Below are 16,000 nucleotides of genomic sequence, written 5' to 3' on the forward strand. Positions count from 1 at the left end.
GTGGGGTTGTTAACCAATGTCATAAAACAACATGTGTACTACTGTTTCATGAGAAACTTTGTTCTGTAAGCCTTCACCTGAAGTACAATTAAAAAAAAAAAAGAAAGAAAAAAATGTCTCCTCTCATAAAACTGTTGATTATTAAAGGATACTATTACTGACCTGAGGGGGTAGAAAAAGACTATAAAATAAACTACTGATCAAGCATCATATGAAAAAACTATTTCATAATCACATTTATCACTACTATCAATAAACCAAACCCAGTTGTCATTTACTCATCACTACTAAGAACCTACTGATAAAGTGAAGACTGTTTCAGCATGCCCAAAATCATCCAGGTATTATTTATTATAGATACTTGTTCAGAAGCTAGTTACATTCCAATACTATATACATCAATTTTATAATCATGACTGTTTTGGGGACAAGGGCTTAATTCATATTTTTACTTTTGGATTTATCCTGAAAGGTTAACAATGTAATATCTATCCACTAAAACAAAAAACCCATTGCCCTCGAGTCAATTCCAACTCATAGGGACCCTACAGAACAGAGTAGAACTTCCCCATAGGACTTCCAAGGAGCAGCTGGTAGATTTAAACTGCTGACCTTTATGGTCAGCAGTCACAGCTCTTAACTACTCATACCACTATTACTGGGTAGGAACCACACCACCAGGGTTCCTACCACTAATAGGGGGTAATTATTTGCTGTTTGTAACTTCAATTTCCAAACACCCCTTACATACCCTAACACACGAACTGGATGTCTATGACTCATTTTTTGGGGATGGGGTGGGTGGCGTGGGGTGGGATGGGATGTGTGTGAAAGATATCACTTCTTTATAATTTTTTCATACTTCCAGCTCTACCTATCACTTTCTGGAATAGCAAAGTTCAGCTTTATTATTCACAAAGATTACTACTTTCATTATTCTTAAATCCATTTTGTTCATGAACAGAATTTGGTAGAAAATCTGTTTACCTACTGAAGAGGTCTATGGTTTTAAGTCACCTCTCCAACAGTATTCTCTTTCTGATGTTCTATTAAAAACTGCTTCCAGTTCTAGAATATCTTTCTTGAGATAATAAGAATGTCTTAAAATATTTCATGAGTGGGCATATCACTATATTAAAATATCAATTCATGTTGTATAAATATTAGAGTATTTTTCACTAAGTATACATAAATTTTATTTAGTAATGACACTTCTTTAAAGAAAAATACTGAATACTATTTTACAGTTTCATTAAGTTTTAAAAAAGACAGTACAATATTATGACAGACCATTTTGTAAATATTTTAGAAGGAGCAAAAAAACCACTTTCAGCTTCCTAGTCATATTTTCGGGTTGCCATTACTCTTTATAAATCAATACTATATACTTCTAGTAAAATGCAAAAGCAGCACAAAATATATGAAGGTAGTTTGTAAGCTGAAATTAAGACAGTATTTCTCACAATAACCTGATATATCAAATATCAATAAGAGGTTATCACTTGAAAAAGTTCAATACAACTATGTGCCCACTCAACAAGCCATATACAAGGCCTCTACTTCTCCCATGAGTTACTTTTAATATATTTTAAATTAGAATGGCTACATAACAACTGTTATATATATGTGTGTGTGTGTATATATACACACAGATATATAAAATGATGCTTTGTTACTTTACCAAAACTTAAAAGTCCTGGTTTAAGCTGAAACAACTTAAAAACCAAACTCGTTGCCATCGAGTTGATGTCAACTCACAGCAACCCTACAGGACAGAGTAGAACTGCCCCACAGGGTTTCCAAGGCTGTAATCTTTACTGAAGCAGACAGAGTGCCACATCTTTCTACCAAAGTGGCCGTTAAGTTCGAATCATAGACCTTTTGGTTAGCAGCCAAGCGGGATAACCACTGCACCACCAAGAAACAACTTAAACGTAACCAAAATGTCAAAAGACCACAGTGCAATAAAATGATGGCATATGATTAAATCTCAGTTTTATATTTATTAATTCAGTTAATCTTATAGCAACCCTATGAGGTAGGTCTACGGTTATTCCTATTTTAGTGATGATAAAACTGAGGCACCAAGCTGTTAAATAACTTATTCATAGTCACACAGGTAGTAAGTGGTTGGACTGGCCTTTAAAATTTTGCCAAAACAGGGTTTATAAAATTTCAACCTTCACGAGGTGCCTTCATTCTTCAAGAATTCCAACAGTCAATGCCTAAAAAAAGGTTACTTCACCCTTACAGTGTTTATAAGAATGTGCGCCGTATCATTAAAAGAATTACGTACATGTATTCCTGAAAGCTCGTCACTTAAATCAACTTAAATTCACAGACAACCAAAAAAAGTAAGCAAAGTATGAATATTTCCTAGAACCACGTATCAAATCAGCATTACATTATAACAAGGGTTCTCAAAGTGTGGTCCACCGAACACTAGGAGTCTCCAAGACCTACCCAGAGTGCCCAAAGTCAAAATTACTTGTCTTATTAACAATGTTGTTGTTAGGTACCATCAAGTTGATTTCGACTCACAGTGACCCCCTGTGACAGAGGAGAACTGCCCCATAGGGTTTTCTTGGCTGTAATCTTACAGAAGCAGATCGCCACAACCTTCTCCCACAGAGTCGCTGGGTGGGTTCAAACCACCAATATTTGGTTAGGAGCCGAGCACTTAACCAACTGCACCACAAGCATTCCCTATATAAACAATAAGACATACTTAAAACTACTACGACAGTATCTGCCTTTTCACTTGACCAACATTACACCAATGGCGCAAAGGCAAAGGTGGGCAAAGCTCCTAGTGTTTTACTACAAATCAAGGCTAAATTTTTACTAGTAACCACTGTATTCTTCACATCCATCCACTTGAATTTAAAAGAAAAATGAATTTTAATTATGAATGCCCTTAATAAAGCACTAAAAAATATTAATTTTATTCACTCTCTCTCCTTGAGTACAAGTCGTTTTTAATATTCTATGTAACAAAACAGGATGTCACAAAGTACTTCTGCTACATTCTAAAATAAGATGGTATTATTTTGAAAAAGCATTTTGTGATTGCGTAGTAACCTGAAAGAGCCACTTTTTTCATGGAAGAAGATTTTTACCTGAGACAGCAACTGACAGACTGATTATTCAAGACTTGTGTATGTTTATTTGGCAGACATTTTTTGATGATCAGTGGTGATGTTAACAAATGCGATTTCCTCTAATATTGTAAGATAAAATGCATCAGCATTTAGAAAATCTGCTTAATGCAATGGAACAATATTTTTCAAATAACTGATGCATAATGTTAACAAAATAATGTAGGGGTAAAAGATCCTTTCAAAGTTCAAGCTAAGAGTACCTTTAAAAAAAACTACCATTTGTCAAGTGTTAATGGAGTATCAAAGAATATCCATAATTATCTGAAAAGGTTATTAAAGTACTTCTCCCTTTACTTATTACTTATCTGTGTGAAACTAGAATCTCCTCCTATACTTTAACCAAAATAGCATTTTGCAATAGATGAAGTACAGAAGTGTTTTTTCAGATAATCAAATTTAAGGGAATTACATGGCACTCGGATAAGGCAAAATAAAGTATAAGACAAAAGCCTAAAGCTTTTAGACACTGACCTAAATGAATACTGCCTTATCAACTGTAACAACATTTTGCAAATCAACTGACAAGATGTGCTTATCTAACACTTTAAACCAAATTCTTGTTTGAGTGAACACAGTCGTAACAGCCAAAATCAACATTCTTCTTTAATTGTAAAGACCTCTCACATATATCTCTAAAGAAGTTTCTTAGGAATGACTAGGGCTCACTACCACTTCCCAATAAAAAAAATGCTGAAAATAGTGATATAGAACATTTAAATCTACTAAAGGAAATACAATTCTAGAGAAATGCATAAGTACTGGCAAGTAACAAAAGGCAATCTTTTTATCATTAAATTCTAAAAAATTTTTTTAAAACTTATTATTTATTACATTTAAATAAATTACATTTAGCACTTGATAACTAGCAAACTGCATTCTTATGTCCTTTCCACCACTAAAAGGAAACGTCTCTAAGTGTATATAAAAGAACAGTAAGATTATTAGATAGCTAGTCAAACTTTCATGGGAGAAATTAAAAAGAAACTGTTAACTAGCTAACAAATATAACATATTTAAGAAAATGCAACAAAATCAATTATATAAAATATTAAAATGAGGTATAAAGAAAAAAAATTGAAAATAGATTTAACCTCTTTGCCAAGAAATCATTCACTCATTTTAAAAGTGTTAATATACTGAAGGTTGTTAAGTCAGCAAAGTAATCTTTTTCTATGAAAGTAAATAATTTTAAATTAGAAAGACAAAAAGAGACATGCTCCCATTGATACAACTCAGGTAAAATTTTCCACTGTAGCCAGTAAAGCTTGAAACATTTAACATTTTTAATTCAGGGAATTAAAAGCAATTTCAAAAACGTATCAGACTCTGCTAGACAAGGAGGGGAAAGAACACTTTAAGAGACATAAGACAATCTTTACATAAATCTACATTTTGGTTTTTGGGTTTTTTTCCCCCTTGAGCATATATATATTCCAAATTATCTGCACACTCATGAATACTGGCAAAATGTTCCTCGGTTTTATGGTTGTTGAAATGAAACTTCAAATGTTTCACTGTATCTCAATTTACACTACAGCTTTTAGTCACAAAATCGTATTTGTTACTTGTTAGATATCAAATCAGAAACAGAGGCAACCAACAGAAGAACGGGACTTAGGTCTTACCTGACTTTTTGCTCAATAACCTAAAGAGATGTATTCACTCAACAATATATTTTTAAAGCCTGGTTCATGTAACTTAACAAGTATACAGATTATTTTGTTATAAAAATTATTCTGACATCACTGTGAAATTCAATTGAATATACAGTAAAATTAATGGCCGTCTTTTAATACATAGGTTGGCTTTCTAAAAATGAAGATGAATTAAGTGGAATCATATATAATCCAGCATGCATCAAGAGAAAGAATGGAATGGGGATTTTAAACATACTAATTTTTTAAAAACAAATTTATATTCAGCTGACGACATTTACAAGGTTTTCATTTTCAACTTTCATGGCAAGCTATTTCTGAAGAGGTGCTTTTTAAAACTAAAACTGATTAGGAATATTCATTCTTCAAATTTAGTTATTTCATCCAGAACTTCTAAAAAAATCAGCGACTGATATTAGCTTTGAGACAAACCTAATACTACTAATAGTATCTTAACAAAGCTCACCTAACACTGGAGACTGTTTGCATTTCTTTATCCTTAACCTGTTACCCACTACAGTTTCTTACCAAAGTCAAAATAACTACCACTGACTGGCCAGGTGAAGGTATGAAGAAAAAAGTGAAAACAAAAGAACAAATATAAACTACACAAGAAGCAATTCCAAGTCGGCGCCACCAACAGAATAAAGTAAAAGCAGCAGCAGACAAGGCATACATGGTTCAATTTATAAGAATTAAGAATGTATATAATAGACAGAAATGTCCTTTCCTATTTGTGGTACAAGGCATTAGACAAATTATCTCAATGGTCTATCAGAAGCTTTGACACTTTTACAAATTAATATATATATATTCTAAGTAGCTAACTCAAAGCAAGAGATTTTTTTAAACTATTTAAACAGTACTGACCTAAAATGGAAAGTCAATTAAATGTACAATTTTAAGACAAACTAATGTAACAAGTGTATCAACTGTTTATAAAAGCAAGATTTAAAAAAAAAAAAAAAAAAAGGCAGTAGTAGGCAAAATGAAAAAGTCATCTTGTGTAAACTATGGCAAACTGTCGATCAGAGGAGCCAGGACTGGAAACATGCTGCACAATATAGTGGAGGTTACCATAAGAGGAAAGAAGCAAACTTACCTATACACTTTCAGTTGCTTGAAATTTTTAAAAAGCCTTTGTAATTCTGTAATTTTAATATTAATTAACAATGTAACTTAAATGAATGCATTTCATCAGCAGAGCATGCTTATAAACCCAAGTTCCTCCCCTACCACTAGTAGCTACTTCTAGTATTAAACATGGATATTAATATTTACATTTAACTAGTTTAGTATGAAATTCTGACTTCTCAGGTGATACTACAGAGCTTCATATCCTCAATATAAAGCATAGAAGACAGTGGATACTGACTGGCTTAAAAACTTTTGTAGGACAACTCCTCTAAGGTGGCTCTAAACACATTAAACAAGTCAACAAAGCATAAGTAACAACTAAAACTTTTATATTCTCCTTGGATCTTTTGTTACTAATTCAAAATATTAACTAAATTAAACAAAATTCTTATTAATCATATTGGACATATTAAAATTTCAAAAAACATTTTTACTTTAGTTGACCATTTCTATTGCCAATCTCGACTCCCCTTCTCCAATCCCTCAAAAAAAGTAAACGTTAGCTAAAATTAAGGTCTTGCCATTCTGAATCAAAAAGTATTAGAAGAACTTACCACTTCAAAGGCAAAGACATGAGGTATAGCTACAACATAGCAGAACGATAAACAAATCATATGAGTTAAAAGAAAATACACCCAAAATAATAGTTCCACAATGGTGCTGAGACTACTCAATGGCCTTACTGGTACTTCACAGTAGAGAAAATTTGCCCCTAAACTCTCAGAACTTTTTAGCTATCTCTCTTCTTAATAAACTCTCTATAGGTTAGTCTGTAGCTAAAATACTTTAAAATCCTCAATGACAAGACCTTGAGCTTGATTCACCTCTGTATCTTCCATGATGCTTATGCTATGTTTTGTACAGAGGGAAACAGTGAGCAAATTTTTCTTAACAAATGGAAATCTCCAACTCTTCCTCTAAGTCTAACACTCTGAAGGAATACTCAAGTAGGATCCGCATACTGAAAATTTAGGTATGTTGAAAACCAAGCACAAACAGTTGTTGGTTATTTGACTATTTAAAAATTACTCCTCATTATGTGATTCCATTATGAAGTCTATGAAAATACATCCATAGATGTGCCTCAATGCCACCTATGTTTCAAAACTGCCAAATGTTCAATATGAGACATCAGTAAAATCCAAAGGTAACAGTGAACACTGAAAACCATGATTTAGCTGTACTGGCATCTGAATAATGTAACATTAAACAACTACTGAATTCGCCCAGCTTACATCTAAGTAATTACACTATGACAAATACAGTGACTAGCTTAGTAACTAGCTACGTACTATGGAGATAAAGGTTAATTTGACAAAATTCCCGACCTTAAAAGCTCAGAGAGCTCAACAAGTGGACAACAGAGTCAGAAATTAATTAGACAGCAATGTGATCATGTATTAAAAATGATACAAGATCACAGCCAGGTGAAGAGTCAGAGGAGGTACTATAATGAGCTGAGTCTGCGGAGACATTCTCCGGGAAGAAAAAGGAGATACGAAAATTCTTCTGGATTGTGGAATTCTCTCAAACTCTAATAGAAGGTAAGAAAAAAAAAAGTTGCCACTGAGTCGATTCCGACTCATAGCAACCCTACTAGACAGAGAAGAACTGCTTTCCAAGGAGCTGTTAGTGGATTCAAACTGCCAATCTTTTGGTTAGCAGTCAAACTCTTAACCACTGTGCCATCAGGGCTCCAATGGAAGGTAAGGCCAAAAAAACAGCCACTAGAGCCATCTAATACGACAGAAATAATTAAATATAATAAAGTATCTTCTAATAAGCTGTATATAGATATAAGAGATTCAGTAATCATTTCTACCTGGACTTATTCCGAAAAGACTTTTAAATACAAATTATAAAACAGAGAAAAGAAAACCACTACTTATAACATATGATTACGGTTTGCCCGAAACAGTAAAGGAAGTAATTTTAAATACTGTCCCATTCACTTCCCCAGTTTGGCTGATAAATTTTAAGATTTCCCTATATATAATTAAACATTTTTAAAACTACTAATTACTTGACACATACCTTCAACTGAAATACCAAAAATTATCAAAATCCCAGAGATCATTTTCAAGAATGTGTAAACATTACAGATTTATATATCTTTGTTATCATTTGACCACAAAAGTCTTCATGAAGTTTCAATTACGTACCATATCTCAAGTATTTAAACAGTCCTTGGGTCATTGTAGGCAATCAACTAAATTATTTTAATGAAAAAACAGATGAAAACCTAATTAACAACCAAAGTCTGGGCACAAACAGAGCATTATTATGCGAAACCGCTGCAATACTGCTGTTGTTATTCACTTTGATTTTCACCATCATTTCTGAACCACTGGAATTGGGCCACCATTATGCCAATATTAAGAAATTACCTACACAGCAGTCACACCTACACCTGACACCAAATGCTACAGCAAATAAATCTTCAGTTATTTCCACAGGATGGTTAAGAGGTCATAAAAATCCCTTTTAAAATACATCCTTTGTTTGAATGCTTCAGATGTTTAGACTTCACAAAAAATAATCTACTGCAGCACAATCAAATTACTTGTTGAAGCTAAACAATTTGTGGAAAAAGAAGTATGATGGCCACATGGAAACCACAAAATGCCAACTTCTTCCCTCAGAAATTAACAAACCATTTCAGAAAACAAATTTGCACCTACTCATTATGTAAAAATAGGGGTCATTTCTCTCTGTCAGCACCAAATTTTATTACTAGCTAAAGTTTCTGTTTTGAGTTTTGTACATGGCACACTGAAGGAAGCCAGGTTGTCATGAAATCAAGGGGTAACGTTAAGAGGAAACAGGACCCATGCAAAAAGCAGGAAAAAACACAAACAAAAAGTGGTTGGTTGAAAGAACAGACCAAATTTAGCAATACTGATCAAAAGGAGGCAGGATCTGAAAGAACTTTATGCCTCTATTGACTAAAACAAAAATGATATGAAAATTACAAGGTACCCGTGTGGAACAGTGATGAATTATCAATTCTTCCCGTAACTTTTACTGATTTATAACCATGCCTACCAATGAACCTCCTAGACACTATCTGTGCTAGGATATGAGGCACTCTTAGCGAGCCTTCTAAAAATACAGTAAAAGAACATATAAATTAATAAATCTGCATTATAATTCACAAACTCTTTATGAGTTTGGTTAACATAGGCCATTTTATACACAGACAGATTCCTTATCTCACATTGGCTCTAGATAAGGGGTCAGCAAACTTTTTCTGATAACGGCCAGATGGTAACATAGGCCATACAGCCTCAATACAGTCTCATACACTTGTGTTACAACTACTCAACTCAGTAGTTATAGTGCAAAAGCAACCATAAACACTATAAAAATGAATGAGCACAGCTGTCTTCCAGTAAAACTTTATTTACAAATACAGGTGTGGCAAGTAGATTTGGCATGGCCCCATCATAGTATGTCAACCATTGGTCTAGATGAAACAATTAAAAGACTAAAAATTAATGCATCGTTTGAGACAATGGTCCTGCATATATCGTCTGAGTGCCTAATTCAAGGCTGCCACGCCAAATTTCACAGGGCACTACTCACACAGAATGTTGTGCTATTTACACTGTATTCTATACGAATCCTACCTCGCATATTGTACAGCTAAGTCCTCCCTCCATTCAAACTCCCCTGGCCCCATAAAAAAAAATTCTACTACTACTATTCTCCTTTCAACATAATAGCAACCAGTGGTTTTCAACCTCCTTTGCTAACATAATAAATAACCTGTGGAATTTTAAAAATACAGATCCCATGACCCCACCCCAAATCTGCTAAATCAAAATTTTTGATGAATTATATCTCAGGCTTTTTTTTTTTTTTTTAAATAAAGTTCCGCAGATGTGCTGCATGGGTTGAAAACTACTGGAGTTAGCAAAAAATGTGATCAATGGACAGCTTGCATCAAAATCTGCTAGGGTCATAAAACAAACTAATCAATTTCTAGGTGTAAGACCTAAGAATCCACATATGTTTAAAGTTCCATGAGTGTTTATTATGCACTGTTTGAAAACACTAAGCATGGAAGACGCATTACTTTTATCCTCTGGCTATATTATCTTTCAAGCTGTTGGCTTCACTATTTTATATTCTCAAGGAGTATACTTGAACACTTCTGACAGTGGGATACAACTGGGTCAAACTGTCACCTTACCATGTAACAAACCCTTAATCTCAAGTTTATTATGCTACATGTGTTCAAAAATGCAGGCTATTCCTACCTACTCGAACAGAACTAAAAAACTCTTTAATACCAAATCATGTACAGATTTACTTTAATGCAGTATATTTAAAACAGATCTGACGGGCTATTCAAACATTAATATTTACCACTACAGATAAATACCTTAGGTTTTAAAACTAAGTAGCATCCAATCTAAACACTGTCCCAATCTTCATAACAAAATACTTTATAACTACATCATACAACTATTAAAGCTGGAATAAATTTGATATTTGGATATTTTTGCAACATAAACATTTCCCCAAGAAAGAATAGTTTATACAAAGAAACTGCATCAACAAAATTATTCTGAGTGAAATCTACCTTTTACTCCACCCTAAACTATTTCCACAAATAAGGAGTGGCACACTGCAATACTTCAGTGTTTAAACAACTTAATCTACAGTAAGTACAGCAACCTAATAAGAAAACAATCAAGACAATCACAAAAGACAATCTCATAAAATTCTATTTCCAGAATAACCTCTTGTGATACATACAAAAGTTATAAAATAGTGATGAACATAAAATTGCAAACTAGTAATTACTACCTCAAAAACACTCTATACAGTATGATAAAGATAAATACAACTAAGACATAGTATAAACATGTACACATTGTTTAAGACAGTCAAAAGTGTATTTTGCAGGAGTGAAAAATAATGCGTTTAAGTTATAACAGCTATTATCAAAGAGAGAAAGTTCCAACGTCCTCTAAGAAAAAATAGGTATAAAGTAAAAATGACAACTTATCTCACTTATGACCTTAAAACTCTTTAAAATATATTCACATGTATGTCATAAAACCAGGATCAAGTTAAAGAAGGCTGGTAAAGAAAAATAATGTTTTCCCGCATCCTTAGTTACATTAAAAAAAAATCATTATTCAAGGCACGAAATATTTAGATTAAGTTATTTTATACTTCAAACCCCATATTCAGCTGCACTGGAATATTTCTAATAGGAATAATAGAAAAAATGAGAAGTATCATCTTAAAATAAACCAAGAAAATCTACTTTAGTTTTGAATTGTTCTTGGGCAAGCTGAACACTTACCATTTGATTCCTCCCTTTAAACTGAACAGTGAAAAAGAGAATGCACAAAAGAAAGCCTAATTTCAAAGCTTTTAAAAACAAAAACAAACATTAAAATTATTTAACAAATTTTTCCAAAGAGTTTTCAAAGCAAATGAAGAGTAACTGATAAACAATTGCCTCTGATGGTTTTCCAATTAACACAAAATAGTCAAGAGCTGAAAAGAGCTTTTGTTAGTACTTCTTGTAGTATAAACTTGATTAGTTTATATTAACAAGTATTCTGAATCTAGGAACCAAATAAAACTGACACCAAAACAATGAAAAACCTGTGTCAATTCATTACTTTCTAATCTTAAAAAATAAATAAATAAAAATAGGAAGATGACTACACTTCTCCCTATTTAATTCCACTGTTACACAATTATAGATCATTTACATAGTATTTTAAATATAAATGTTCTTCAGAAAATTTAGAACACAATAACTCTGTGACTTATCTAACGTTAAGTATTAACCAAAAAATCATGAATATTCTAGCTTAGTTCAGCAAACTTTTTCGATAAAAAGAGAAAGTAAATATTTTAAGTCTGGTCGGTCCAAAATAGTCTCTAATATTCTTCTTTATTTTTTTTATCTACCCTTTAAAAAATATAAACAACATCCTGGCTCTGTGTCAGGGCAATACAAAAACAGACCAGGTCATAAGCCCTGGCTAGTGTTTACAGACCACGGCTCTACTCAAATTAATCTTTCTATGATGCTTCACATATGTAACACGTATTTTAAGTAACAACTTGAAAACCAGGTTATCTTATTATTTACGTACATAATAACCTAATTCTTTCTAAGAGCATAATCTTGGAAAACAATAAATGATATATTTTTGAAATGCCAATAAATCCAGTATGAATATTTTTAAATATCTAATTTACCTATTAAAAGCTCATTGGGTATTTGTAAAATTTACATTGCCATTAAAATGAGTTTTAAGCACACAAATGTTGTTAAATTAGTAAGAAGTTGTAGTGATTCTATTTTATGTTGTAGCAATGTTTCCAGATATTATTTTTTAATAGCAAAGTTAAATTAAAACTACCTGTCCTTAGTTAACAGGCATACTTTATGAAATGCTACTAAACAGATGAAAACCACTGGTAATAAATTTGTGAAATGATTTCAAAGAACAGAGCTGCCATCGTGTTTATATGGCCAACTCAATCAAGTTTAACAGTAGAATATACACCTTACTTAACCATTAGTTTCTAGTCATCAAAATGATTTTAATGTACATGATCTGCTATAAGTAGTTACATATCCACTTCAAATATGTAAAATTTATGCAAGAAAAAATACTTAAAAAGCAATTCCATTGATTTACTGTAAGCAAGCACTTCAGTAAAGGAAATTTTCAGGTAAATAAACGACTAGGTAGAATTTCCTAGTCCTCAATGGAAAGAAAGGGTTTCCCTAAGAAATATATCACATATGGCTTACATCTGATTATATCTGATAATAAAAATACTGTTTCTCCAAATATGGGCTTGAAAAAAAATTTTTTTTAATTCCACTTTCTTTTATAAATCATGTGAAATAAAATTAAAAATAGACATCCTCCTTCGATTTCAAGGGGTTTCTCTTACACACGTGCCCAAAATTAACAATAAAAGCCTAACCCCCAAAAAACTGTAAAATTATTAACATGGGCTTTTTTCCACCAGGAACTGCTAAACTTCTTTGAAGTATTTTTTCCCCAGCCTTAAGGAGTGTTAATAAGGAAACTGAGCTCAGTTTCCTTATAAACAAGGGTGATTAAACCATTGCAAACCCTTTTGTGACAAAGACATTTTGTTGACCATAAACTAGCTCAGAGTTTATCTAATGCAAAAAATGTAACTTTAGGTAATTTTCCTTGCTTCCTGAAAGATGAGGTTCCTTTTATCATTTTAAGAACCTCCACACTACAAATGAACTGGGGAAGATTAGTACAAATGAACTGGGGAAGGAGGGGGCCAGAGAGACCACCTAGCCTGATGTCAGCTGATCTCAATGGGGGGGTGGGGGGTGGGGGGTGGGAAAGGCAGGGTTCAACCAATCATGTGAAGATTAACCAATCCTTGATTTTCTATTCTTCTCCCTCCTCTTTTCTTTGTAAGCTTCATTACAACTAGGCTACTGTTGAGCCATTTGGTTTTTTTAGAATTAGAATGGTTCCCCTATATGCATACAGAATAAGTGCTCAAATAAATTGTTTTACTTTCTCTGTGCTTTGGTTTTTTAACAGTCATAATAAAATATTCTCACACTGATAATTCCAATAGAGATTTATGTTCAAATGTAACAACCAGAAAACTTAAGACTGCAGTTTGAAATATGTCACTAAGCAACTGCTATTCAACTAAGGAAAAAACAAAAATTGCAAAATGATACTAGAAATTACTCAAAAAAATTACGACGCTTCAAAAAACAAATTTGGTCATGGAATTTTAAAAGCAAATTAAACCTCTAAAATAATTTACAAATAATAAACCTTTTCTAACTGAATTTAAATGTCACGTAAATTTCATACAAATAATATTTACTTGATGGAAGATATGATAAAAAATTCTTGTTGCTAAGCAAGTTAGGATTTATTCTATTCTGTGTGTGTATATTCTTTTTAATTAAAAAAGGTTTTAAAATTTCCTAGGAACAGAGAAGGTCAGGAGACAAAGTATCAATGATCTGAATACTTTTAGCCTCAGAAAATTTGTGCAACTTTTTTAAAGAGTCATGGCTTTTGAACAGGTAAAGAAAAATATTTTTTCAGAATAATGAGTTGTTAAGTTGGCATTCTCCCAAAGTGAACAATGTGACTTTTTTTTTTTTTTTAGTTATCATTAAGCACTTAAGAATTTTAATATATTTGAAGTGTTGTTGTTTGGCTAACTACCCTGACTCCCCATCCCCCCAAAAAAACAAAAACCTGAATCAGATCAAGCCTTTAGCTCTAACTCCGCTATGCAGAAAATAAAGGGATAAAGGAAAATGTTAAGCATCGCCACAGGGATATAATTAGCAAAATCCAGAATGTGAGATATTCTACACTACAAGACTGTGTTTCTTAAGGAAAAAATAAAACAATATGGGGGAAAAAAAAGGAGGAGGGAAAACCTAGACTGGTGATAACAGTCAATTCAAAGAAAGCAGTGTAAAAAAATATTTACAAGAACTGGGCAAATCTGTGCTTTGACCAGTTAATACTACAGAATTGGTTATTTTTAAGATATGATAAAGTATTTTTTTTTAAAGTTATAATCTTTTAAGAAATACATACTGAAATATTCATGAATGAAATTATGTGATTCAGGAATTTCATGTAAAATAAATTTGGAAAAAAATAGTAATTTGGGAGAGGAAGTGGGTAAAAAAACATTAGCCATGTGTTGATAACTACTACGGTTGGGTTATGAGCACATGCCGTTTTGGGTATGTATGAAATCTTCCAAAATAAAGACTTTTTAATACCAGCAAATTGTAAAATTCAAGTGCAGACAATGTATTTATCAAGAGTGTTGCTCTAGTAGCACATACCAGAACATGTAAAATAACGGAGAAAAATATAACGTCCATTTCCTAAAACATTATCTTCAGAAACTGATTTTAATTTATGACCTGTTAAAAAGTTAAGAAATCACCAGTTTAATAAACACATTACAAATTCAGAAAGATTAGAAAATATACCAACTATATAAATCAAGCCCTAAAGTATTCTAAGCATCACTGTAATGAACTAGTATTTTACTTACATTTTCCATATAGTTTGGCTTAAAGCCCTCTTGCTGTCGCCTAAGTTCTTCCTGTTCTCGGTGTCTTATCATTTCTTCTTCACGCCGACGATGCTCTTCTTCGTGTCTGAAAGATTTTTAAATAAAAAATTTTAGCATTGTGAAATGTATAATCACATGCTTTACTTCATTTAAAACAAAACTGTTTAATAAATTAAATTATGCTGAATTATGCTCAACAGTGGACAATGACTGGTCATAGCTTACAAGATTTACCTTCATTCTTCTATTTTGTTACAAGCCTTTGATAAATGAATCAAAAGAAATAAAGTAACTTAACTAAGTTTTTTTTATTTTTAGTAACTTAACATATAACTATGGTAATTACATTTTATATCCAGAAATCGAGAGTCCAAAAGCTCAAAACATTTACCCTGTACAGTAAAAAGAGAAAAGACTGGGATCTATCAGTGCCCTAACAGAATTCTAAAAGATACTCAAATCCTATCCCAAGGTTTAAAAAAAAAAAAAAAAAAATCAAACCAGTTGCCATTGAGTCAGCTCCAACTCATGGCAGCCCCGTGTGTGTCAGAGTAGAACTGTGCTCCATAAGGCTTTCAATGGTTGATTTTTCAGAAGCAGACTGCCAGGCCTTTCTTCTGAGATGCTGCTGGATGGATGTAAACCTCCAACCTTTCAACTAGCAACGTTAAACGTTTGCACCACCCAAGGACTCCCACGATAAGCTATCACAAAGGACCACACTGACTAGACAAAAATCACAATTATGTGCAGAAGAAAGTCTTCACAAGTCCCCCCTCCTCCCCATTTCATTAACCAACAGAGGAAATCCTCCGGAGCAGATGGCAGCTCATTGCATAGTTTTAGTAAATTAAGTCTGATAGGGCAATCACTTTATTATTTATAGCTGCTTTCATGTTACAGCAGAGTTAAGTAGTTGAGACAGAGACCATATGGCCT

General features: G+C 32.7%; 1 protein-coding gene across 3 annotated transcripts in view; it reads right to left on the bottom strand.

Annotated features, from left to right (window-relative positions):
* Window positions 1-16,000, bottom strand: part of PSPC1 (paraspeckle component 1) — a 113,640-nt gene that overhangs the window by 39,026 nt on the left and 58,614 nt on the right. For all 3 annotated transcript variants that reach the window (XM_023725691.1, XM_023725690.1, XM_023725692.1), the window contains exon 6: window positions 15,041-15,146. In XM_023725691.1, coding sequence (XP_023581459.1) covers window positions 15,041-15,146 — 106 coding nt within the window. The remainder of the gene's footprint in view (window positions 1-15,040; window positions 15,147-16,000) is intronic.

Source organism: Trichechus manatus, unplaced genomic scaffold, assembly GCF_000243295.1.
Source record: "Trichechus manatus latirostris isolate Lorelei unplaced genomic scaffold, TriManLat1.0 scaffold00356, whole genome shotgun sequence".
NCBI lineage: Eukaryota > Metazoa > Chordata > Mammalia > Sirenia > Trichechidae > Trichechus > Trichechus manatus.